At 34.4% G+C, this 27,648-nt stretch overlaps 1 protein-coding gene, 1 long non-coding RNA gene and 1 pseudogene across 6 annotated transcripts; 1 reads left to right on the top strand and 2 right to left on the bottom strand.

The window, feature by feature from the left end:
* Positions 1-305: 305 nt before the first annotated feature.
* LOC120197791 (probable dual-specificity RNA methyltransferase RlmN) lies at positions 306-4,708 on the top strand. 2 transcript variants are annotated; one of them, XR_005523306.1, is made up of 11 exons: positions 306-586; positions 678-753; positions 835-932; positions 1,595-1,696; positions 1,831-1,917; positions 2,514-2,630; positions 3,093-3,196; positions 3,297-3,436; positions 3,928-4,064; positions 4,167-4,400; positions 4,584-4,708. XR_005523306.1 is itself a non-coding variant. In XM_039199191.1 (10 exons), exons 1-10 carry the CDS (start codon positions 365-367, stop codon positions 4,341-4,343), a joined length of 1,260 nt encoding a protein of 419 aa, XP_039055122.1. In that variant the 5' UTR covers positions 306-364; the 3' UTR covers positions 4,344-4,410. The 2 variants fall into 2 exon arrangements, 1 of the variants encoding a protein (XP_039055122.1); XM_039199191.1 differs by lacking the exon at positions 4,584-4,708 and having other exon boundaries at positions 4,167-4,410.
* A 116-nt stretch (positions 4,709-4,824) lies between these two features.
* On the bottom strand, positions 4,825-7,446 carry LOC120197792. Of its 4 annotated transcripts, none has more exons than XR_005523308.1 (6): positions 7,363-7,446; positions 7,189-7,257; positions 6,965-7,076; positions 6,721-6,826; positions 6,442-6,584; positions 4,825-6,070 (listed from the first exon to the last, which is right to left on the bottom strand). It is a non-coding gene; the product is annotated as an uncharacterized LOC120197792 (long non-coding RNA). The 4 variants fall into 4 exon arrangements; XR_005523307.1 differs by having other exon boundaries at positions 7,338-7,425; XR_005523310.1 differs by having other exon boundaries at positions 6,721-6,821; positions 7,338-7,425.
* Positions 7,447-23,361: 15,915 nt separating this feature from the next.
* Positions 23,362-25,656, bottom strand: LOC120197823 (annotated as a pseudogene).
* Positions 25,657-27,648: the final 1,992 nt, after the last annotated feature.

The raw sequence follows: 27,648 nt of genomic DNA, 5'->3' as shown, positions 1-27,648 counted from the left end.
AAAATTGTTATAAAGTTAACGGTGGAGTGAATAAAAAAATCCAATGTACAAAGTTCATTTATTAAATTGAAAAAAATTAAAAATATAATGAGTGAAATAAGAGAGAAGTAAAGTTTTGTTGCTAAATTTGTAATTTACCCTAAACTTTCATTATTTAAATCGGGCAACAATTAACCTATTAAAGCCCAATCTCTTTTGGACCGTAAGAAAACTATGGGCCCAGTAAAGAATCTAAAGCAGTTGATCTCTAGGGGGTAGATTCGTCTTTTTCTGAAAATGGCGAGGTTTAAGGTTTTAGCCATTTCATGAGGCTGAAAGTTGATATCCGCAGGGAGGCTTTTGCTCTTCAAAGACGACGAAAGCCATGATTGCCACCAAATTCTCCGTGCTTCAGCACGTGTGCATCGTCCCCTTCGCACGTGCAACCCGCCATCGTTCCTTCACCGTCTCCGCTTCCGCCTCCACCACTGCCTCGCCGTCGCGCAATCTCACCGCCTCCTCCTCGCGTGCCCCTCACGTGGACCCTCGTGTCCTCCTCGGCATGACCGAGCATGACCTTCAACAACTCGCCGTCGAGTTCGGCCAGGTAATTACAGAACTTAAAAAATTTACATTCATTTATTGCACTAAAAAATTCTTATAATTGTTTTCCCCCTCATTTTTTGTTGATTGTTTAGCAAAGCTACAGAGGAAAACAGCTACACCATTTAATTTACAAGAGGAAGGCAAAAGAAATTCAAGATTTTAGTCACTGTGAGAATCATTTTATACAATTTCTTTTATTTATTAATTTGGTGAATATTTAACTTATTTTTTGTTTTGTTAATAAAATAGTGCCTCAAGCATTTAGAAACGATCTTATAGAAGCTGGATGGAAAATAGGAAGGTCTCCAATTTATCACACTGTTACTGCTGCCGATGGCACTGTTAAGGTAATTTCCTTTTTACCTGAATGTTATATATTGCTTCATATTTCTATGTTATTCGGATTCGAGATTGAGTGCAAGATGCTGGTATGAGTCCTATACAGCTACGTAACTTTTGGAAGGTTTTTTATTCGGATGATCATGTCTCATACTCATGTCCTAATATGTGTCAAAAACATATGCTTTTAGAAAAAAATGAAGAGTTTGGATAACATAGGTATTTTCAGTACATAGTTTCTGAAAGCGTTACATAAAAACTTCATTTGAGATGAAATCATCAGAATATATATTGAATATAGGTCTCAAATACATACTTTAAGAAAAAGTGAAGAGGTTAGATAACATAAGATATGTTTACTAATCAACTTTAAATCCCAAAGCATGTGGCAAAAATTGCATTTGAAGATGAAATGATGTTTGGTATATATACAAAAGTTGAATTATAATTTTTATGTGAATAATTATAGGGAGTTAAATTCTAAAGAGGCAACCAGTAGTGCAAAGTAATGACTAGATAGAGAGGATTTATTTCTGGATTTATATATGTTTAGATTATCATAATCTCTGGGAGCTCCATTATTTTCCCCCCAGTAAATTAGATATTCGGCTTTTGTTTTGTTGTGGGGTTTAGTTCTTAATTATGTATGTTCGTTTTGTTGATCATTCAGTTATTGATAAAGTTGGAGGATAATAGATTGATCGAAACAGTTGGCATTCCAGTTGAAGATGAAAAGGGTTCAATGAAACTTACTGCATGTGTATCATCACAGGTGTTTTTTTAATCATTTATGTTTTGTAGTTACTTTTAGGAGTTGGATGGAGGAAGATTTTCTTCAGTTATGCATTTCTGATGTTATCTCATGCAATACTTTCAACTTGTTTCATGTTTTATTCCGATATTCAGGTAGGCTGCCCATTACGCTGTTCATTTTGTGCCACTGGAAAGGGAGGGTATTCAAGGAATCTTCAGAGGCATGAAATTATCGAGCAGGTTTATCATCCATATCTTTATTATGTTTTATTTTTTCCCTGTACATGCATGTGTTCAAACCTTTTTAGAAGTTAAAGAGGTTGAACTCCGGATCTTATGTTACCGATTCTTGTACTCACCTTAAAGAGGTGGCTAGAAAGGGAGAGTGTTCAAGGAATCTTGAAAGTTATGAAATTATTAAGCATCTGTATAATCCATTTCTTCAACCTTTTGCATTTACACATGCTTTCAGCCTTTTTTTAGAAAATAAATTGATCAGAATCTGAAATTTAACTCAGTTGATTCACATAGCCACTTTAAAGAGCTGACTAAAAGAAAATACTCAAGGAATCTTCAAAGGCATGAAATTATCGAGCAGATATATGATCCGTTTCTTCAATTCTTTTTGCATGTACATGCATGCTTTTCAAAGCTTTTTCCAGAATTTAGTACAGTTGATTCAAGCAACCACCCTTAACATGTGGTATTTAGTAGCTTTGAAATTCAAATCCTAGCTGAATTGCTATATTTTGGAAGAACAGAAGCTGTTTTTTCCATTTGAATTTATGATGACGTTATAGTTTGGGTAATGTGGTAAAGACAATTTGTGTGAACAGGTATTGGCTATTGAGGATATTTTCAAGCACAGGGTTACAAATGTAGTCTTCATGGGGATGGGGGAGCCCATGTTGAATTTGAAGTCTGTACTTGACGCTCATCGATGCTTGAATAAGGTGCATTTTTGCAAGTTGCAAAATTTTCTGACAACATATAAAATGCAGTTGATTTCTCTTCTTTTTCTTCCTAATAAAGGAAACCTTCGTTTCTATGACATCTGTGTCACTAGCTACTCAGGTTCGGCTCGGAAAACAATTTGAATCTAGATCAGTTATTTTTGTTTTAGAGCAATTCAAGCTATCATATTAGTTGAATTCGAGTATTCTAATGCTCGACAGGCAACTCCCATAAATGAGCCTAATTGATTGGGTCGAGCAGTGTGATCTTTATTTCAAAGCAAGGTCAAACTTTTGAAGTAAAATTCAATTGAGTTTGAACCGAGCTTTGAGCATCAAAATTTGAGCTAAGCTTGAGTTGTACATCTTACATCTTGAGTTTGATCAGGCTAGTAAATGATTTTATGTGGCTTTTTATATTAAGCTCATCTCCAATGTTTTTTTCTTTTTTCTTATCTCCAGGATATACAAATTGGGCAAAGAATGATTACAATTTCCACTGTGGGAGTTCCAAACACCATAAGAAAACTAGCTTCTCACAAGCTTCAGTCAACATTGGCTGTCAGGTTTGTCTTGTGTAAAAACTGCAACTTGACTTGAATATCTGAATGATTTTGATTCTGAGGCTTTTTAAATGTTAAATTTAACTCACTTCATTGTCATTAGCTTACATGCTCCAAACCAGGAACTCAGGGAAATGATTGTGCCCAGTGCGAAATCCTACCCCCTTGATGCAATCATGAAGGACTGCCGAGATTACTTTGCCGAAACCAGTCGACGAGTCTCCTTTGAGTATGCACTGCTAGGTACCTGAAATTTCATATTAAAAAGTTTCTTGTTTGCCCATTGTTGTCAGGGCATGTATCTAGGCACTTGTGCCTTAGTGCCAGACAACAAAAGTGCTTGGCACATGCTTGGTTCATCTAGGCAGCACAAGAAAGGTTTGCCCAATTGAAATTATTTTTAGTTTCTTCAGTTTTTATTACTTGTACCTTTTCTAGTAAGAGAAAGGGATAATATCAATTTCTTTGCTTCTCAATATTTGAACATTCAACATCAGGCATGAGACCACAAAGAAATATGGTCTATTGCCAAGCATTTTTAATGTTTTGTAAGATTAATTGGACAGCTTTATTTATATGTAGACAGTAAATATGCACACAGATATATTGCACCATATTTTACTCAGGCGATAACTTTTTTAGCACTTTGCGTCTCAGGCATATGCCTAGTTACTACTTCAGGGGCATCAAGAAGTGGTTTAAAGCTGTAATCCTTTTGTTTTGTTTTGATGCAGCTGGAGTGAATGATTCAGTAGAACAGGCACGAGAACTAGCTGATCTACTGCATGAGTGGGGACGTGGTTATCATGTTAATCTGATACCCTTCAATCCGATAGAGGGTTCTGAGTATCGACGGCCATACAAAAAAGCAGTATGCCAACAACTATATATTGTTTTGTCCTTGTTTTTTTACCGATATAAAGCTCTACAATTTCTTTATCTTATATGTAAACCCTTTTATTACATTCCACAGGTGTCAGCATTTGCAGGTGCACTTGAGTCCCGCAAGATAACTGTTAGTATTCGTCAAACAAGGGGTCTGGATGCAAGTGCTGCCTGCGGTCAGCTAAGAAATAACTTCCAGAAAAATCCTCTGCTTATTGAACCTGACCACAAGAAATCGCAACCAGATGTTGCAGTTGCGTGTTGAATGCTGATGCCATGACTTGGGATGGTGTGTTTTTGCCTTCAATGTTGTATGTAAAGGGTGAGCAACGGTTTATGACCTTAAAATCGGTGTTAAAAGTTGTGAGCCAATTCATACAGTTCACAGCTTTTAAGATCAGTCTTGCACATATGATTCATGATTTTGGTTTTAAGACCGTTCAAAACCATGCTCAACCCTAGTTATATGTGTACACCATTAAGTCTTCTTTTTTTGAATTTGCAGGAAGCATGATCGCTTTGATGCTGGAGCTCTGCTGTCTATGTATTGTGGTGCATTGAGTTCAGTACTGCCACATGTTGCAGAAACTGCAATGAAAACACGGTAAGGTTATCGAAGAAAACTAGAGAGGCCGCTAGATCTGACAACCTTTGTGTCATGATCATATTTGAGTGCTATATATTTACATGAATTTAATACATTAATAATTCGAAAATCATAAGTTTCTATACATTCAGTCGTTCAATTTCAGATACGTCACAGTTAAGCTCGAAATCCGACTTTCAATCCCCGTCTCAGATTGCCCAAGACATTGACAGTGCCCTTAATTTCTACTAAACTCACCAAAAATGATTTAAATAAGGAGAGGTTCAACTAAGAAATTGAATATTCTGTTTAACAGATTCAGGGCGAAAACTTTAATGGATCGGAGTACTTGCCTTCAACAGTAACGGTAATTAAACAAGGAATTGAACTGTTCAAAATGTCAGAGCTGAACCGTAAGCGCAAACTTGATGCATCATCTAGGTTAGCAGCAGTGGGCATATTGACCAATACGAGAGAATGATCTGCATTGCTGAGCATTTTTTGTGCTAAGCTCTCGCAGATTCTAAGAAATTTGTCTTTAACGAACATTGCTATATCCATTCTCCTTGTTTAGTGCCTCGATGTGGTCGGTGAAAGAGCAGCTGTTCTACATAAAAAAGCCATAGTGAAGAATGCCGAGCAATAAGATAATTGATAAAGGAATGACACAAATATTAATTCTAAAGAGTGTGTATGTGTGTATAGTACTCGCAACTGATTTTAAACTAGTTAAACCGATTCTATGTTGTTCATTGGAAAGCCGTGTTTATATACAACGTTGGACCAGATAGTCAACTAGTTCTCAATTCCATTGGTTTGTACGGCTGGTCCAGTACTATTTTCAGCTTGTTCAGCCTTGGCCTTACTTTTGCAAGAGTTAATTCTATTTCCTGTCTAGAAACATAACCGGTCTTCGAAAGGAACAAAGGGATTTCTTCCTCTTGAACTTGTTCAAGTTGTTGCAAAAGAAATTCCAATCCATGCAATTGATTTTCAAGTTCATTAATTCTGGAAGACCTCTTCGCAGAACCCACATGAGCGGTCCCCTTTCTGTTATAATAATATACCTTTCTCGGCAGTTGCAAAGAGGATCACAGAAGGAAAAACAAACCCAAAGCCATTACCTGGAATAATCGAGCTTCTAAAGCGTAATCTTGAGTAATATAGCAGTGTTCCATCTTAAATCTTTTCCCACATGAATCTAGCCCTTTATAGTCATTTAGACAACATTATCAGATTCTCTAATGCAAACAGGTTTGGATTCTTGCAATCCAGCTGAATCTATACTCGCATATGATGAGGATACCTAAGTGAAAGAAGTTGCTTCAAATTGTCAGTGACATGGTATCCACCGCACTGATGTTAGTTCTGGAGCATCCTTTGTAAACAGGCTCCCCATCAACAAACTGAATTCAAACAAACCACATTATAAATCTGAACTTCAATGCTTGTGTCCGGGTTAGTTGGATCTGTAATCCATTGCCCCAAGACATTTTTGAAATCCTAAAGTACATTACATGATATATATACCTTCCTTTTCCAGCCATATATGAGATGAGTAAAACATGTTTATTGGTGGAGGCATGGTGAGGATGCCAGTGCCCAACATTTTTGATGATGCTAAAGTGTAACAAGAATTAAGGAAAATTCTACGAGAAACTAACTTAGTGTTACTGTCATCATGCCAACTTGCTAACATGCTCGAAAACTAAATAACAATCACTACAACTTTGAAAATATATGAATCAAGGTAAATTATGAATGTTAGGAAACATACTGGAATGGCATGAGTTGACCCTGGAGAGATAGGTAGACCATCTTTCTCACAAATCCCACGCAGCTGATATACATCCACCAATAGCTAGACCATGTATCTTTCTCACAAATCTCACGCAGCTGATATAGCATCGACACAAGAATCTGCAGTCACAACTCACAAGCAGAAAAATGTCAAGCATCAGATATACTATACATAAAATATAACAGGACCGTGTATCAGTCGGTTAAAACAAATGAGCCTGATATGTTATGCGACATTAGAATGAGTGTTTTATACCTACAGATGGAACTCCGTGAGTCTCGAAAAGAAGTTCTGCCATTTTTGCTGGAGATTGAACTGGATTGCACACATTCTGTGATCAGGATAGGATGATCAATCTGTTCTGCCCTCAAATAAACAACAACACAAGAAAGAATAAATTAAAATTCATATGTCAAACATAGAAAGTATTCCTAATTACCAAACAAAACCGAGGCATATTAGATCATTCAAGAGATGTCAAGAGAAACCACAAACTTACCATTGTTCCTGAGAATTGCATAATGCTGAACTATTCCTGATTGCCAACAAAACCAGAAGCACGCTACATCATTCATGGCAGTATAAGAGAAGCCATAAACTTATCATTGCACCTTAGAACAAAAAATGTTTAAAAAAATTGATATTAAAAAATGTTAAAAATACATACATATTCCATGATTTCGAACTCAAAAACAACTCTGCCATTGAAAGCAGACGGAGTACCTAAACGGGTGCAATCAAAGTATCTCAGTAAGGTAGTATCACGGTCAGCAAGTACTGTCACAGACTCCCCTGCCCAAAAAATAACCAGAAGAATTAAATTTGTAGTCTTGGGGTTTTACTTGAGAATAATTTGAAGAAGAAAAAAATACCGGAGGATTTGTGGCAAGGTCTTACGGAAAATAACCCGTGGTTCAGTCTCTCCTGCCCAGCTGAGAAATGGAGAAAAATAAATCCAGGAAAAAAGTAAGTAAAGAAAAGTATTGAACAAAAAGGAGAAAGGTTAGGGTTTTGTTTGGTTAGATTACCCAATACGAAAATAAAGAAGCGTCATTGTCAATGACAATGGAAGTTGACTAAAGAAATCGATTGTTATATGTTTTCCTTTTAATTTTCAATATGAATGGCATTTTATAAAGGGTTTTCTGGGGAAGAAAGTGAAAGCGGAGAAGAAATGAAATATTTAAACTAAAAATTATAATATTTTAACGTTAAACAACGGCGGGCTCAGTTGGGAGAGCGTCAGGCTGATGATATGAAGGTCGCGTGTTCGATCCACGATCTCTGCAAATTGTCAAATTTTCTGTGTGTGGTTTAATTATACAGAAGTTCTCAAACTAAAGAAAAGCTTTTAAAGTAGTCCCTAAGTTTGAAATGTTAATGTTTAATTTATTTTTTCTTTTATAATTTAAATTAGTACGTACCTAAGTTTAAAATGGTAATATATAATTTATTTTTCTATATGTGGTCTAATTATACAGAAGTCCCCAACTAATGAAAAGCTTTTAAAGTAGTCCCTAAGTTTAAAATGTTAATGCTTAATTCAATTTCTTCTTTTATATTTTAAATTAGTCTAATGTTAAAATGTTAATTTTTTATAATATTTTATATAAAATAAAATATATTTTAATATTTTCAACTTAAAGATTAATTTAACCCGATAAAATTACAAACCTCAAAGATATTTCTAACAGTTTCCAATCACCACAACTACGGATCAACAAAAATACCATTCACCACAACTACGTGGCCTAAAAAAGTCACTTAAAATAACTAAATTCACACTTACTAAACTTAGCGAACAAATGTCTCTCTAGAAGCATATGAAAAATGATGTATAAATGTTAATCATACTCATCATTTGTCCTCTAAAAAGTAACTTAGTAAAAAATTATTAGATACAAACAATTGAAAAGTAATATTCCCTCTCTATAGTTTCTCTCTTGCTTTTATTATAGATTTTATGTTTTTATAATACATAATCAATATTATCTAACTCAATTATCGTGATTCTCATTGATAATTTTTTATAAGAGAAAATAACTCCAGTGACCGAAAATACCTTATAATATACGATTTTAACCATTTTCTTGGATTTGCAAAAATGATCAACAAATTCGCAATGCAAACTCCAATTTTGCAACTCAGTTTCCAAAATTCGCAACGTGAATATGTAAATCGCAACGCGAATTTGTAATTCGCAACACAGAAGTCAAATTCGCAAAGTGCGTTTATTTTCGCAACGCGAATTTTATTTTCGAATTCGAAACACAATATTAATTTCGCAACACAAATGTAAACAGTATAATCGCAAATCATAACCTAAAACCCTAAATCACAACTCAGTCTCATCTCCAACTCTCACTTTCTACGGCGACATCCGTCCCCATCTCCGACGAAATCCGTCCCCGTCTCCGGTGAAATCCGTCTATCTCCATCTCTCAGAGCCACCCTCACAACCATTCACGGTCACAAATGAAAAATCAACCACCGAGGGTTATTTTTTAATTATTTTATTTTGAAATTTTTGTATTATTATTAGATTTTTCATATTTGAATTAATGATAAATTTACTGGTAATTTCAATAATAGATTAACCATTTCACTTAGATTGCTTAGTAAATTCATTCTGTTGCTGCCAATACTGTTAAACTGTTTAGTCTTTAACCCTGTGAAGTTAGTATTTGTATTTGTTTTGTCTTTTGGTTGAAGTAATGCAATTCATTCAAGTTTCAATTTGCAGAAGAAGAGTAGTTTTTGAAAATAAAATCGTAACGCGAAAATGAAAATTGCAACGCGAAACTAAAATCGCGTTGCGATTTTCATTTTCGTGTTGCGAATTTAAGTTTCAAAAACTTTCTTCTGCAAATTGAAACTTGAATGAATTGCATTACTTCAACCAAAAAACAAAGACAAATACTAACTTCACAGTGTTGCGAATTTAAGTTTCAAGAATAAACTACTACTCTTTATGTTGTCCTTGAACCTGCACTAAACATATATGTTGTCCTTTTAAATGTTTATATAAGTGCTTACTTCTGGAATGTTATCTGATGCATTTTGTGAACTATGATAGAATAATGACTTGGGTGAATACCGTGCTAGTTTGAAACATATTTGGCTTTATTTTCACTATTTAATATCATGTCTGTTTATAGTGTATTTGTAGTTTTTGGTATATCTAACTTGGTATGTTTATTGTTTTTGTTAGAATTTTTTTTTCGGCTTTATTGACTCTAAGGAATAAATTAAGCCTAGCCACTACAATAGCGTCGATACTTACACCTATACAAAGAAAATTGTTTGAGAATACTTGCTTCAGGCCATGGCTGAAAGTACAACATCCAGGTGGAGATGCTATGTTGACCCATTTGTTTCTTCAGACCATGACTAACGATCTACTTGAGAGGATACAACGTGGTGATGAAGAGATATGGTTTCATTTTCCACCGGCGTATACTTGTTTTGGGTGGGAGGAGTTTTGCTTAATCACTGGTTTATGCTTCGGACACGATGAAGTAGGTCAATATACTAGTCATATCTCATGCCCTTCATGGTTATCTCGGGTTTTTCCTGAGCTGGCAAAGGCGAAGCCCGGTTTACACGTCGATGACTTGAAAAGATTACTTGTTAAAGATGGTTTTACTCAGATTGATGACCTCGATGTTGTCTGAGTATGCCTTTTATTACTTTTGCATGCCGACTTTTAGGCAAAGAGGCCAGACAACCTATTTCTGAGGACCTAATATTATTGGTAGAGGACCTAAATGCATGGAACGTCTTTCCGTGGGGTTCATATCTATGGAAGCTACCTGGAAAAAGTTGTCTTCTGCCTTTGAGGACCGAAAAAGTTTGCGTGGCCATGGTTCCAAATACACTTTGGCAGGCTTTATTTGGGCCTTTAAGATAAGAATTTCTATATAATGTTTCCAAAATTATAATTAATTATTTAACAATTACTAATGTTTATGTATTATATTGTTTGTAGATTTGGATATTTGAGGCTTTTCCCAGCATGCAGACATATGCAATCAAAAATTCAAATGATATTCCTAGGGCTATTTCCTGGAGGAGGATCCAGCTATTGGATTGGGAAGAGTTACTACCATATACGACGATGAATGATGTAAGTTAACATAAATACTACCATATATAAACAAGTTATTACTAGTAGACATTTAACTTTGTTTGAGCTATTATATTGTTAGGAGGCCAACTATCCATTACAGAGGCTGACACCCACAGAGGCTGAGCTTGCCACTGATTGGTGGCAAGCTAGTAAGCGTTTTTTTGATGGAACAGATGATGAGCACCCCCCACTTCGAGAGCCATCACCTGATCGAGCCGATTATACACCTCCACAACGAGATTCATTACCTATTCCATCACATCATCGAGCCTCTTCTCCACCATCACCTCATGATAGGCGACCGGCAAAGATGCCACGACATTTATCTTCCTATTCTCCACCTCCACTGGATGAGTTAGGGGAGATACGTGATGAGGTCAGTGCTTTGCGTGAGGAGGTCAGTACTTTACGTGACGACAATGGTGCATGACGTGATGAGGTACGATCTTTACGTGGTAAGGTAGAGGTTTTACGCGATGACAGTGGTGCTTTACGTGGTGAGGTATCTACTTTACGTGGTGAGGTATCTACTTTATGTGATGAGGTAGGCGCTCTACGTGAGATTGTTTCAACGTTGCAGAATGATGTTCATACTCTACGTAATGAGGTAAGTTTGTTTAATACTATACTAAAAATGCAAATAACCTTTTTTCGGCATTATTTATTTGTTTATTTACTGAATTATGTATTAATTTATTTTTTGCGGCCCGATAAGGTAGATGCTTTACATCGGGTTTTTCTTGCACGACGGGGTTCACGCATCAGACGTCGTGCACGTGCCATTATGTCTCCTTTCACCCCAATACTTCCAAGACTCCGTAAGAAGAAGCCCGATTCACCTGTTATCGTTCAAGAGGCCCCCTATCTTTCAAGAGGCCCTTCCTACCGTTCAAGAGGCCCCTCTCATCGTTCAAGAGGCCCCTCCCACCGTTCAAGAGCCCGATTCACATGGCATATTATGTCGACATATTGATAAACCTCCTCACGTGCCCGATATGATGGATTAGATTTGGCTTTCGTATCAGTTACCGGTCAGTACCATTCCGGTATCCGGTATCTGAAGTGGAGAGGAGAACACTACCGAACACAATTAAGGATAATACCCTTTGGGCTAAGACCGTAGTTGATTTTTATCTACATGAGCAGAGCCAGGGGTGTTACGCTGACATATGCAAACTCGACGATGATATGCATTTGTTTCTTGATCGGTCTTGGTGGGGTGTTTTATTAGGGGTTGAAGACAATGGCTATTTCGAATGGGGGGTAAGTCTTATATTTTTCTTATATTGCATTTTGATTAATTTTTTTTAAATTCATTAAATTCACTAATATATGTATTTTTTTATAAAACAGTATATTGATGCATGGGTTTCACGTCTTCTGATAATAAGGAAATTGAAGAAAATAAAAAATACGCGATGGACTATTATGCCTTCGTCTTTTCACGTAGCTCACTTGAATGATCAGAGAGATGTTTTATATGTGTTGGGTAATGGAAAAGCTAAACTTTATCCTGCGTGGTGGGAGGTCGATAAAGTTAGTATTTATTTGTGAATATTTTAAATGTGTTCATAAATATTTGATGTACGCAATTGAACTATTATTTATGATTGCAGGTGTTTATCCCTGTTATGGAACGTCGTCATTGGCTTCTCGTCGAGCTTCAGCTCCCATCTCTGAAGACGATAGTATATGACAGTATGTTGAATTACATACCATTGTTTGATCTGAGAGATATTATTTGTAAGGGATGGAGCACTCATTTGGCTAAATACTTGGATGCAATTGATTATTGGACTAATTCTGGAAACAAGATGCCAAAAAAGTTCAAAGTTACAATGATCAGAGATGAGACAGTGCCACAACAAACGGAGGGAGCCAGAGGGGATTGTGGTCATCTCGTATGCATGTGCTTAGAACGTTTGACGACAGGAAGTAAATAATTTCTACCTCCCACAGATAGAGATAGAGTAATAATAGGGTTATGGTTTCGGCATTTTATGGCTAGAGCGATATATGTGAGACATTTCCTACCTGCATCCGCGTGCTGAAAGTGTGCATAAACAACACAAATTGGTAAGTTTGAGCAAATGTTGTTAACATATATACTCTTTGTTGGTTTGAAAATGTTTGGTTCAGTACCTAGATAATTTGTTGTTTGTTGGTTTTAGATATGTAGAAAGTGTTGTTTGAGCAAATGTTTGGTTTCTGCAGGTTAATCCTGAAGTGAGCTGCGTGAAATTGATGTATTTGTGCATAAACAACCAACTGTTGATTTGTTTTTTTTAGATGTGTAAATAAGAATTGTTTTTTTTTTGTTTAATTGATTTGTAAAAGTTGATTTGTTGTTTAAGAAAATTTCAAACTGCATTATGTTGAAGGCAAAAAAGACCTGTTAAAGGTACACTTTTGCAACGCGAAAATCAAAATTGCAACGCGAAAATCAAAATTGCAACGCGAAAATCAAAATCGCAACGCGAATTTGACTTTTGCAACAATCACAACGCGAAAATCAAACGCGAATTTGACTTTCGCAATAATCGTAACGTGAATTTGATTTTCGCGTTGCGAATCAAGGAAAACACCTTCAAAAAAATAATAGAGAATAATCTGATAAGTGATAACAACTGAACAGATCATAGCAATGTTCAAACTCGAGTTACTAATGAATGTCTAATTGAAAATGTATGCATTCACACATAAAATACACATAATACAACGTTTGCATTTAAAAATTCACCTAAGTTAATAAGTCCCAAAAGGTGAAGCCGGTTATGATTGGGATTTTGATTTTGATTGTGATTTTGATTTCCTTTTGCATGGAACCATATGAGCTTTGAATTTTGATGAGAATCCATATTTTGGTAGAGGAAAAGATGATTGTGATGGCACTGGTGATCCACAGGTCAACATTATGTGACCACTTTCCTTGCACCGACTACATGTCGATATCCTCTTCTCTTCACCCTTAGACGGTATACGATCGTGATTTTTTGATCAGCCAGGTAGTCTGCTGTCTATGACTGGTGGTAAAATTGTTTGTAAGTCATCTGATATGTCCCACTCAGAAGGATGTGGAATAGGGTAGACAATCTCGGCATAAGTCTGTCAATATACTTTTGTAGTGTAGCAATCTATAGCGTATGCGCTTGAATCATCTTAGTTTAGATGAAGAGCAACTTTTATAACATGGCCACACGGATAACCAGATGTTTGCCATTTCATACAACTACACATCTTTGCATTTAGATCGACAAGCCCATTTAAGTTATTATTCAATACTTCAAACAAAGTGTTTGAACATGGTTCAACTATCCATAACGTTGACTTCACAACACGTTTCGTTATCTTTTTTTTCAGTCCATGGTGTAACACGACGTTCCAATGTTCCTGTAAATTTAAATAAATAATACTTAGTAAAATATATAAATATGATAAGTTACGAATTTAAAGAAATAATACATGCATGGTTTCTTTTCTTGTAGTACCACTGTTGAATAGAGGCTCGAAAAAACTCCATTAACATAGTAATGGGTAATTTCCGGGAATGACGACTTAGAGCATTGATTGATTCTGCACTATTAGATGTCATGAAACCATATCTTGCTCCAAGTTGATGTACTCTTGACCATCTTTCAAACCCGATATCTTCTAGTGTTTGAGCACATTGAGGCAAAACACGTCTTAAACAATTTATATACTTATTAAAATCCACATCCCGATAAGCTTTTACAACCTTCCAGTATGTCAATTTGTGATTTTTTTATACCAGCAGACCTTGATTTTAGATTTCTGTACAAATGAACACCACAAAGTCCATGAAACCATCTGGGAAACACCTTCTAATAGCGTTGTCAATTGAGTTTGCCCTATCGAATATGATTTTCAGATTGCTAATAGGACCTATACAATCCCTAAGATACCCCATAAATCATGTCCATGAATCAGAGGTTTCAGATTTGACAACCCCGTAAGTTATTGGCAGTATCCCACTGTTAGTATCCATGGCTATTGCTAATATGTTTACTCCAAGGTATCGACCTTTCAAATGTGCTCCATCAACTATAATAACTGGGCGCATGCAAGTAATAAATGAACGAATCTACAAAATAATATACACAAGAAATATAATCATTTAAATGTGAAATGCATGTAACTAACAAAAATGTGTAAACAAAATTATATTGATTTACTAACCGTAGCACCAATGGCGATAAACAGCAACTCAAAGTGTCCATCTCTATCTGTTTTGATATGAGTTACCGACCCAAGATTTTTCAGCTTTAAATTGTGACAATAAGCCGACAGTTGTTAAAACGATATTTCTGGAGACCCCCTCAACAATTTCAAGGCATAACATTTGGCTCTCCAAGCTTGAGAATATGAGATACTAATTTTTAACCGAGCATTCATGTCAGTCATAATTCATGTCCCCGATATACCCTGCCATTCAAAAACATTAACTCAGCCAGAAAACCACCCAACACATTTTTGTTTGTCTGTCTATGGTGAGGAAAAACTTGGGTTCTTGAACATGTATGTTTATCAATAAAATTCCTAACTTGAAACATTTCGTCATCTTTTATCCTCTTTGCAATCATACGCCACGTACAGTTTTTGTCAATCATACACTTTGTTTCGAAACGATCTTTGCTTGATTTGTTAACTTTTAGTTGATAGCCATCTTCCACACATTTCGTATACAAAGCTATCTTCAAGTCTTCCTTTGTATCAAAACAATCATCTTTCTTGATACGAATAACTTTTGTGTAACAATCAACTGCTATCTTTAGCAACTCTTCTTCTGGTATCTGAAGTAATTCTGGCATATTCCAGTTATACTCCCGTGGCATTTTCTTCTTTTTCTTTTCTTCAAGGACTTCTTATTCTTCTTCTTCAGGGTTATATGAATTATAGAATGGATGTTCAACATGTTCATTCACAGTCGTAACTTCCTCCTCATTATTATCAACAACATCTTCCTCGGCAGCGTTTGTTTCATCATCAAAATTTGGGTATTGACCAATATCAAAATCATTACATGTAGGGTTTATTTCTTCTTCTGAAACATCATCAAAATCTGAGTATTAACCAAGATCAAAGTCCGGGTATTGACCAAGATCAAATTTTGATTATTGACTAGTACTAAAAAAAATTTCTGTTGTCTCATAATCGTCTAACTGGTCAATACGAAAACCAGAATTTGGTGCTGAAAGTTGATTGGGATTTGGATTAGGAAAAGGTTGTGGGTTTTAAGATTGTGTTTGATATTGTGTTTGGTATTGGAAATGTGGTGAAACAAAATTTTCTTGGTGATTAAATTGTGGTGGAACCATTAAATTTTGAGGTTGATAACAACGTTGTACATTGTGAGCACCATAAACTGGGGTTGAAGAACTTAGTTGATTACTATCCGCTACTGACCCAACTTCACTACTTCTAGGTTCAACAACATACAATGTAACATCATCTTCTTGCGAAACACTAATGTAAGCAATGAATCGTTCAACATCTTCATTGTCGGTTAACAAATAAACTTTACCTTTTATCTGATAAGATAGCCTAAATCCACTTAGAGGCTCTAAATTCAATTTCTTTGCAACACGTAACATTAGAGTTTCATAAGTTAACTTTTTTAATGACAGTTTTAATTGAAGATTCATGGGTAAAAGCATATATTGTAAAACACCATGAACATTCTCCCATGACCCTCCAAAACACAAATATATCCAAACATGATCAACATTAGATGATTTCATTCTACAAATTGTAAATTAATTTACTAAACAAACGAGCTATAAACTATATATCATCACTAACGTAGAGAAGAACATACCTTTATTAAGTTGATAGTTGATAATTTGGAAGAGAAATCATTGAAAAATTATATATAAATAAAATTATGTAAAAAAAATTAGAGATGAGGAAGGATGTCGTTGGATATAGGAACATATATCGCCGGAGAGAGTGATATATGGAGATGGAATGAGTTGCAATTTAGGGATTTAGGTTATGAGTTGTTGCTGCTGCGTAGTTATATACCCAAAACATTTGTGTTGCGAAAATAAAACCTGTTGCGAATTTTAAATTCAGTGTTGCGAATTTGACTTCTGTGTTGCGATTTACAGATTCGCGTTGCGATTTACATATTCGCGTTGCGAATTTAGAAACTGAGTTGCGAAATTGGAGTTCGCATTGCGAATTTGTTGGTCATTTTCGTAAATCCAAAAAAGGTTTGTTAAAATCGTATATTATAAGGCATTTTCGGTCACTGAAGTTATTTTCTCTTTTTATAAAGATTCTAGTTTAGTATTGATAACTCTACATTCACTACATATTTAACTTAGCTTGAAAAGTTTGATATCTTCTTAAATTGATATATATATATATATGCTATTATGAAGTTATTTATAATTTATTTACAAATAAATAATAATAACAATAATAATAATAATTAAAACTTGATAGGATAAAAGTAAGAATGACAACATTAAATGAAATTGAAGAAGTGTATATTATAATGTAAATTGTTCTGATCAAAACATATACTATAGAATTTGTACATTCCCATTGTGCTCATGTATTAGCTTTTATTATTATTATTATTATTATTATGGTAAACTACATATATAATCACTAAAATATGAGTAAATTTTCTTTTTTATTATTAAAGTTTTAAAAATAACAAAACGATGACTAGCGTTATCGAAAAATCACAAAAATATCATTGTGTTGTTAAGCGTCGTTATCTCTATCACAAAATGTTGATTTGGCACGTTTGGGTGTTGAAGTGTCATTGTTTGACCACATTGACCAATATTTTAATTGGCCCCATAAAAACACACATATTAATTATCATTTTAACCCTAGATATCCAATTCCTTAAACCCTAAATACAAAGAAAAGGAGAATGGAGAAAAAGAGGAGCAGAAAAATAACAGAAATGAGTAAGAAAATGGGATGGCTTCTGCAATAAAATGACAGAGAACATCAACTTCTTGATCTCATAAATTGAAGTCCTTTTGACATCCCTAAGAAGGAAAGCGACAAGAGCAGAAATCAACAATCCCTCCCTGATGAATTACATTTTTATCGGAAGCAGATGGGGCAGCTTGATGAAATGAACAAATTAGAAGAACTTTCTGCAGTCGGAGATTTCTGCACTTGAAAGCTTCAATTGAATGCTATGAAATGTAATGCTGAAAACGTATGTATGAAACCTTAATTGTTCGTAACCTATTTAACTGTAACCTAACATACAAATTCACCAATAGAAAGATGAATTGATTCATCTTCAACTGATACATGAACATGCACTTAGATGCAGCATGAGCTTACCTAACTTTTTATACCAAGTTATCAGTTTCAACTTATAAAAAAATAAAGCAGTGATGCTGATGGAATGAGAAAGGGTCACCATTGCTAGCAAAAAGAAGCTGATACTTCTATGCAATCTCCACCGCCAAAACCAGTTGATACTTTTAATGGCCCATATGCTTACAAGGAACACCAACCAGTAGAAAGAGTCGATCAATATCAGAATCTAGCATAGGGCCATATAACCTCAGGCCTAAGATTGAATTGCAAGAATTTGATGGAGACAACCCTAAAGGCTGGGTTTAAAAATGTCAGAATAGTTTTCACTGTTTGCTATACCTGACCACAGAATACTAGAAGTAGCAGCTATGTACTTGATGGGAAAAGCTGAAGTATGATTTGATGGTTATATTATGCAAAAACAGCAAGTTACTTGGCAGGAATTTGGTATGACAAAGATTATGTGACATGACATATGTTGATACCATTGAGGAGTTTAATAAATTGTGGCAGAAGAATTCAGTTGAAGAGTATCAAGAAAAAATTGAGGAATTGAAGCCTTTTATGTTGCAAAACAATCCCTATTTGGAATAAACTTACTTTGTTTCAAGCTTTGTCAATGGATTGAAAGAGAAAATCAGGCACAGGGTTAAAATCCAGCAACCCAGGTCATTAGCTGAAGCTTACAGGTGGAGTAAACTTATTGAACTGTTCTTGGAACTGGAAGCAAGGAAATTCAAATCCACTCTTAGAATGGTGAATCAATACTCCCAGAAAATTATGCAGTACCCTCAGCTGCATAGGGTACCCTAATTCCTCAAAATGTCAACAACAAACAATCACTCCTGGATTTTAGAAAGGCTAACAATCTTTGTTTTAGGTGTGGGGAGAAACTCAGCCCTGGGCATCAATGTAAGATCAAATAGTTGAATGTAATGGAGGAAGAGGAACCTCAAGAACAAACTGAAGATATGAGGGAAGAAGCAGTGGAGATAGTGATGGAAAACAGTGAAGAAGACTTAAACATTCTAATCAATGCTTTGACTAGCAGCATTGGACACAACACCCTTAGGATACAAGGGTTCATAAAAGGCAAACCACTGAATATTTTAGTAGACAATGGTAGCACACATAGCTTTGTAACAGCTAGTTGGGCTAAAGAAGGGGTAGAGGTGATTGCTACAAATCCACTGACTATAACAGTTGCCAATGGAGAGAAATTATACATCACAACAAAGAGTAAGCAGATGAGCTGGAAAATGCAAGGCCATCAATTTGAGCATGATTTTAGAGTTTTACAGATGAGAGATAGTGACGTTGTGTTAGGGGTAGACTGGATGATCAAGTGTAGTCCAATTACCATGGATTTCAAGGAAATGACAGTTTCCAAAAAGATGCTCAAGAAATTGTGTTACATGGGGAAACGGAGGCAATGTGAAGATTTCTGGGGGAAAAATTACAGAGGCTTTCATAGAAGGAACCAGAGTTAAAGGGGGAAATTTATCTACTGAGTACTGAAGAGGAAGAAATGGCAGTCCCTGCAGATCTTAGTCTAAGTTTAGTCAAATAGCTAGACCATCTTTCTCACAAATCCCACGCACCTGATTATACTTATAGCTGAATGCAGCATCGACACCAGATGCTGCAATCACAAGCAAAAAGACTCAAGCATCAATTATACTATAGATATAATATAGCAAGACCATGTATCACTCGGGTAAAACAAATGAGCCTAAACCAATAGCTAGGATATATAGCTCAGTTTTTTGTTCTTTTCGAATGCACTGGTGATAGTTGAGGCAAAAGGGTTTTTCTGGGGAAGAATGTGAAAGCGAAGAAATGAAATATTTAAAGTATTAAAATTATAATATTTTAAGGCTAAACAAATGGCGGGGATAGCTCAGTTGGGACTTGGGAGAGCATTAGACTGAAGATCTGAAGGTCGTGGATCACCGCAATTGTTTTAATTTTCTGTAAGTGGTCTAATTATACAGAAGTTCCCAAACTAAAGAAAATATTTTAAAGTGGTCCCAAAGTTTAAAATATTAATGTTTAATTTATTTTTTCTTTTATATTTTAACTTAGTACCTAAGTTTAAAATGTTAATATAGTAGTTTATTTTTCTGTATGTGGTATAATTATACAGAGTTCCCCAAACTAAATAAAAGCTTTTAAAGTAGTCCCTAAGTTTAAAATGTTAACGTTTAATTTATTTTTTCTTTTGTATTTTAAATTAGTACCTAAAATGTTAATATATAATTTATTTTTCTGTATGTGGTCTAATTATAAAGAAGTCTCCAAACTAAAGAAAAGCCTTTAAAGTAGTCCCTAAGTTTAAAATGTTAACGTTTAATTTATTTATTTTCTTTTATATTTTCAATTAGTACCTAAGTTTAAAATGTTAATATATAATTTATTTTTTCCTTTATATTTTAAATTAGTACCTAAGTTTAAAATGCTAATATATAATTTATTTTTCTTTAAGTGGTCTAATTATACGTAAGTCCTCAAACTACGGAAAAGCTTTTAAAGTAGTCCCTAAGTTTAGAATTTTAATGTTTAATTTATTTTTTTCTTTTATATTTTAATTAGTACTTAAGTTTAAAATGTTAATATATAATTTATTTTTCTTTACGTGGTCTAATTATACATAAGTCCCCAACTAATGAAAAGCTTTTAAAGTAGTCCCTAAGTTTAAAATGTTAACGTTTAATTTATTTCTTCTTTTTATATTTTAAATTAGTTTGAGTTTAAAATGTTAAATTTTAATAATATTTTATATAAAATAAATATTATTTTAAACTTAAGGACTAATTTAAAATTCGAGAAAATTATAAACTTCGAAGACATTTCTTATAGTTTCTAACTCAACACAGGCTCAATCTTCTATGGAGCAACAAAAATACCATTCGCCACGTCTATATGGCCTAATAAGGACACCTAAGGCAACTAAAACTCACATTTACTGAACTTAACGAACAACTATCTCTCAAGGAGAATATGAAAAATGATGGACAAGTGTGGATCATGCTCATCCTTTGTTCTCTAAATAGTGGTTTTGTAAAAATCATTAGATACAAACAATTGAAAAGTAATATTCTCTCTCTTTCTTTTCACTCTTGATCTTACTATAAATTTTATAATTTTATGAAGCATTGTCAATATAATCTTACTCAATTTTCGTGATTTTTATTAATAATTCTTGATAAAAGATTCCAATTTGATATTGATGACTACATTTACTACATACTTAACTTGAAAATTTTGGTATGTTTTTGTATTGGTATTAATATAATATTTGGTGATTATTATTTCTTACATGATTTGAGTTCTCATCAATTTTTGTTTGGAGATGTGGTTTTTGTGTCCTGGAATGCATATATGTGATATTATGAAGAAGTTATTTTATAATTTATTTACAAATAAATAATAATAATATAAAATTAATTAATTAATACTTGGTAGGATAAAAGGAAGTAAGATTGACAACATAAAATGAAGTTGAATAAATGTATATTGTAACGTAAATTGTTCTGATCAAAACATATACTATAGAATTTGTATATTCCATATGAAGTTATTATTATTATCATTATACAAATAATCATTAAAGTACGAGTAATTTTTTCTTTTCTTTATTAAAGTTTTAAAAGTAAAAAAATGATCACTAGTGTTATCAAAAAGTAACAAAATGGTCATGATGTCGTTAAGCGTCGTTAATTCTATCACAAAATGTTGAGTTTACACGTTTGGATGTTGAGGTGTCATCGTATGATCATATTGACCAATATTTTAATCGGTCCCATAAAAACCCGCAGATAAATGATTATTTTAACCCTAAATATCCAATTCCTTAAACCCTAAATCCGAAGAAAAGGAGAATGAAGAAAAATATAAGAAGAAAAACAACAGATATGAGTAAGAAAATGGGATGGCTTCTGCAAGAAACATCAACTTCTTGATCTCATGCAATTGAAGTCCTTTTGACATCCCTAAGAAGGGAAGCGACAAGAGCAGAAAGCAACAATCCCGCCCTGATGAATTACCCTTTCATCGGAAGCAGATGGGGCAGCTTGATGAAATGAACAAATTAAAAGAACTTTCTGCAGTTGGAGATTTCCGCACCGACAAGCTTCAATTGAGTGATATGAAATGTAATGCTGAAATCATACGTGCCTTAATTGTTCGTAACAACTAATATACAAATTCACCAATACAAAGCTTCCTCTTCAACTGATACATGAAACATGCAGTTCAATGCAACACGAGCTTACCTACCTTTTTATACCAACTTATCAGTTTGAACTTAAAAAAAATAAAGAAATCTGAACTCACGCCTAAGCTTTGTATCTTTTGCAAAGAAATAGAAGATTGAAGGGAATATGAAGGGCAACCAAATTATTGCAGCATAGTTTCATGTATAAGACTGACATCATTCAATTCTTGGTATCTTCACATAAGGATTGTGCCATTTCTACCCTATATTTCGTTTCTTACTTGTTCTCAAAATTAGATTCCCTCCAACAAAAGCACAGGCGTTCTCTCAGTTTTGGAACCTGCCTAATATGCGTTGAAAAAACACTCAATGTTGGTGTACTAAGACCCTGCATTATGCTTCCTACCAAAGTTTCAACTTAATTCTCCTCAACATTAGGAGTGGAAGAGCACCTTGACGTTGTTATAAACCATCTTGCACTCACCAACGAAATCAGCTCATAAAGCAATAGTATCACCACTGCAAAATTGATTGGATACTTTTTTGGATTTTTTTTCTTCATATAAGGTGTTAAGGTGATTATTTTCTTATTTAGGATGAATACTACAATGTTATATGGAAGACGCCTAAAAGATTCTACTAGTTTTAGAAGACAACCGGAAAATATAGCATCTTCTCCAAGTTCCATGCATGCCCACAACTACATCTCCCGAAAAGACATTGAAGACATTGTGTTTTCTGGACGTCTTCCGTAAAACATTATAACTTTCACCCTAGATGAGAGAATAATTTTCCCCAAAGCTTTATCCGTTCAATTTTTCCGCATTACCACTATATATCTAATGCCATAATTTAAATATTTGTTTGGTATTTAATTTGTATTTAATAATGGATTTTCTGGTTCCCAGTACCTTTCCGGAGGGATAATGCTCTTTAACTAATATTTGACTTTCATTTTTCAATTCTGAAAATGGTTTATTGGAAGTTTGGCTAATCAACAACTCTGCTGTTGACATAGGTCCCAATAGATTCAACTCAATAACTTACTTGAAGAGGAGACAAAATAAACAATATCTCCTCGTATTTACAAAACTGCATACAACTCTAACCACGGGAAACCTATTAGATGTTTAAATCTCCTCACATATTCCAATATGGGAACTGTAATAGGATCTTTCAATGATATTTTGAGCAGAACCGTGTTGGACGCATGAACATATATATAGTTAACCCTCGCTTGATTCCGAATAATATAGAGTTAAAAGGAGTCCGTTTGATCTACAATGGTTATCTATCCGTCATTTCCTCTGCCGCAGATTGATAGTGGTGTTGTTGAACCTGCTTCAATAGCTACATCCCCGTCTTCATAGGCTGGAGAATACGTGCTGCTCTTGTCGTCAAAATGCGATGAATTTGGATATGATTGCACAAAATCTTCAAACCGGGTGGTACGGGTGCTGGTGCTTCCACTTCCATGACCCTTTCTGCTATCATATCCCCCAGGCGATGGTACCACTTCTGGCAGCAGCACCTCCCCTTCCAAGTATCGTACTACTTGCCTCATTGTCGGCCTTACGTCTGGTGCATTGTTCGAACACATCAATCCGAGCTTGATCACAACGATTGTGTCTACCACATCAAAGTCACCATTCAATTTTGGGTCCACAACCTCAAGATCTGCTCCATTTTGCCATTGTTCCCACAGCCAATCCACCAAAATCAGCTCTTCGGGCAATGCCTTTGGTTCAATAGGTCTCCTCCCGCATGCCACTTCAAGCAAAAGTGCACCAAATGCAAACACATCGGTAGCCATTGTTGGCTTACCGGTTTTTGTAAGTTCGGGTGCTAGATAACCCAATGTACCGACCACCATGGTTGTGCTCGGGTTCGTGCCGTGCTCGTATAACTTAGCCAGACCGAAGTCGCCGAGCCTTCCGTTTAGCTCGGAATCTAACAGCACATTGCCTGCCTTGATATCTCTATGAATCACAGTTTGCTCCTATTCTTCATGCAAATATAAAAGACCCGACGCAACAGCTTTGATTATCTTGAACCTCTCGTCCCAACTGAGAACTCGTTTAGGTTCATCAAATAGGTACTTATCCAAGCTACCATTAGGCATATAATCATATACAATCAACAGATCACCCCGGCAACGGCACCACCCAAGGAGCGGAACCAGATTTCGATGTCGTAAACGGCCGATACTCGCAATCTCCGACACAAATACTCTTAGACCTTGTTTTGATTCATGAGAAATCCGTTTGACAGCAACTTGAGTGTTTGTATTCGGCAAAGTTCCTTTGTAAACTCTGCCAAATCCACCAAATCCAAGCAGCTCTTTGTCTCTGAAACCCCTCGTTGCTTTCTTCAGTTCTCGGTAAGAAAACCTATGGGGACCAATTTCCAGTTCCCAGGGCTCAATTACGTCGGATCCCTTGAATTTTCGGACAAGGTAAAACGAGATGAAAACAATCGACATTATTACAACAACAGCTGCAAATGTAACACAGAGGATTAAGACTGTGTGATTCTGTTTAGGCCTTGGAAGAGAAGGCAAAGAAGATAAAGACAAAGATTGAGCCTCCCCACTCATGTTGAAGCTCCATCCCTACACATAGTGAGAGCTCGCAAGCAAACCAGTTGAAGCTGAAAACCCCACAAACATGGAATCCTGGAGAACTGATGAAAGATTCAGATCAATGGACAAAATTGAGAATCTTGGTTTCTCAAAAAACAATGAAAGTTTTACATCTAATCGGTTTTTGGCTGAATCATAATCGATCCAAGCCTGAATTTTTCTCCCACTCTTGAGGGGCAAATCTTGTTTTGTCGAGTTTTCAAGAAAATATGCAGCTGAAGCTGAAGCATTTGATTTCATGCTATTGAGATTAACACCAACATGGTTATCATTAATGTCACCGAACTCCAAATCTCTCACAGTATCGAACTCTACTGCAAATATATGGTCGCTTGAGTTCCCATTCTGGTTTGCATTAAGCAAGCCTAGGTATTGACTGGGAGAGCCCGAAAGCTGTTTTGAAGGCGAAAGGACGAAAGCAAAGCCATGGCCACCGAGCTTTTTGTACTCGGGAACAGTGGCGAAAACGAAAGCAGTCGAGAAAGAAGAAACTCTGCCGTCCTTTAAGTTCTTGAATCGAAATGGAGATGAGTAAAAAGCATGGCCACTTACACGAGACGAAGTGTTGGTTAAACAGAGTAACCCATTGTTTGCAATGTCCGCAACTCCGGTTAAGGCCATGTTGTTGTTGCCTGAACCATGGAATCCATAGAAGATGAACTGATCTGGTTGTGAAAAAGCTTGGTCTGATGCAAGAACAAGGAAAACCCAGAAAAATATAAGCTTCTTCGCCATGGGAAATGATTTGGAACTGAATTTCTTTATTGTTCTGGTTGAAGAAGATTGAAAGAGAAGAACAAAAGAGAGAATTTTTTATATAGAAATGGCGAGAATTTTAAAGAGAAAACTGAGTGATTTCTAGTCTCACGTGGGATTTTTACAGAAGAGGATTGAAAGACAATTATGGTTCAAAAGACGCTCAAAATTTGAGACAACCACCAGTTCGAACCATATGTAAGGATAGAGTTATGTGGTCTGGTCTCATGGTTTTGAGTAAATATGTTTTATTTTTTTTATTAATACTCAATGTTTTATTCCATCGTTAGTCTAAGATCAAATTAGTAACGTTGGTTATCACCTAATCATATTTAAATGTGAACTAACTTTTAATTTATTTTATTTTTATCAAAAGCAAAAATTTTAACTTTTTCTAAAACCCTAAATTTATCATAAAACTAAAATCATATTTTTTTTTAAAATAATCATTCTCACTTTCAATCGTTTGTTTTCACTCATTCAAAAATGATATCATTTGTGAGCTCTCTTCTACACATCTCATTTTCGATACAGTCTTCTTCCATTAAACCATGATAATCCTTTCATCCCAGCACTAACTATTTAATCTTTACTAAAGTTAAAATTCAGTGCACTCCTCTTTTTTCTTTTCCTTTGCATCATTGATCATCTTTTGCCCGCACGGTTAAAAAATGATGATAATAGTAATTGAGTTTAATTATGGTGTATGTGATTCAAGTATCAATGATTTAGAATCTTTTTAGAATATTACAGATTTTAAGCCTTTCTAAAAAACAATTTGAAAATTAAATGATATATCATCGTTAGATAATAAATTTTCTTATAAACTTTGACAATTCAATTTTAAAGAAGTAATAAAATAAAACATAAAATAATATAAATAAAAGTTTGACTACATACATATCCATTAAAACCAAAAATAAAATGCGTCAATAAATTCTGTCCTTGTTTCACTTTAGCTTCCACATAGAAACAAAATCGAATTTTGCTTAGTATTATTAAGTTGAAATCAAGCTATCAAAATTTAAATATTTTAATATTCCATATCTTTATTTTTATTTACTAGTAAGTTGAAATTAATTTTGAATCACAAATGGCAAATGGAAATCAAAGTTCTCAAGTATTATAATCTTTTCTCATATTCATAATTCGTACTATCCTTTTCTATTTGACATGGATTCCAAGTCATTTTTTAGAATAAAAGATTGCGATCATTATCCTATAAATTCGTATTTTTTTTAATATTATTTTAAGAAACAATACATTTAAAAAAACGCAAACCACATTTTAAATTAAAATAACTACATTTTCTCAGTAGTCGACTAATACCCAACAATACAACCATGTTTCACCACGTTCTTGTTTGAGAAGGACCTAACAAAGCATACCACTTTTACCTGGATTCTTTTAAGTTATAGTTATAATCGTATTCAATATATTTATATGATTAAAATAAAAATTCATTAATATAATCCATAAATAAATAAATTTATAAATGAAATATATCTTTTTAAATAATTTGAGGTGATTACATCTCTTTTTTTACCATTGGGATTATTTAATGAGTTCATGACTAAAATATATCTAGATTCAAGTTAATACAAAATAGTTGATAATTAAATTTAAATCATGATAATTATACTCATGATTATATATAATAAGCTTAAATCACAATCAATATAAAACTGTTGATTTATATAATTTTTACTAATGAGAAGATCTAAATACGAATACTCAAAATCTTAAATCATCAACCTTACGATACAAATGATTTATTAATGTAACAAATTTTTCCTTAAAAATAAATTATCTAAAAGATTTAGTTTGAAGTTATACTTTATTATTTTCACTACCAAACAAATTCAAATACCCAACTCATAAAGTGGACCAGAAAAAAGAAAATTTATTTAATGTCACGTTTGTTGTTGTGCTAATGGGCAAGCACTACTTTAACCTATTATTGTTGGTCAGCCATATTACTTCACGTAAACTAAGTTTTTTTAATGAAAAAAATTGCAAATTTAACTAAATGAATCCGGTTTGAATAGACATCTAATAATTGATTTTTGTTTAAACGTATTTATAAGATATAAATATTAACATACTTTTTCTGTAAATATTTGT

The sequence above is a fragment of the Hibiscus syriacus genome, unplaced genomic scaffold (genome assembly GCF_006381635.1).
Source record: "Hibiscus syriacus cultivar Baekdansim isolate YM2019G1 unplaced genomic scaffold, ASM638163v2 tig00117056_pilon, whole genome shotgun sequence".
NCBI lineage: Eukaryota > Viridiplantae > Streptophyta > Magnoliopsida > Malvales > Malvaceae > Hibiscus > Hibiscus syriacus.
Note: the sequence above shows the minus strand (reverse complement) of the source record. Positions and strands in the feature narration are given on the sequence as shown.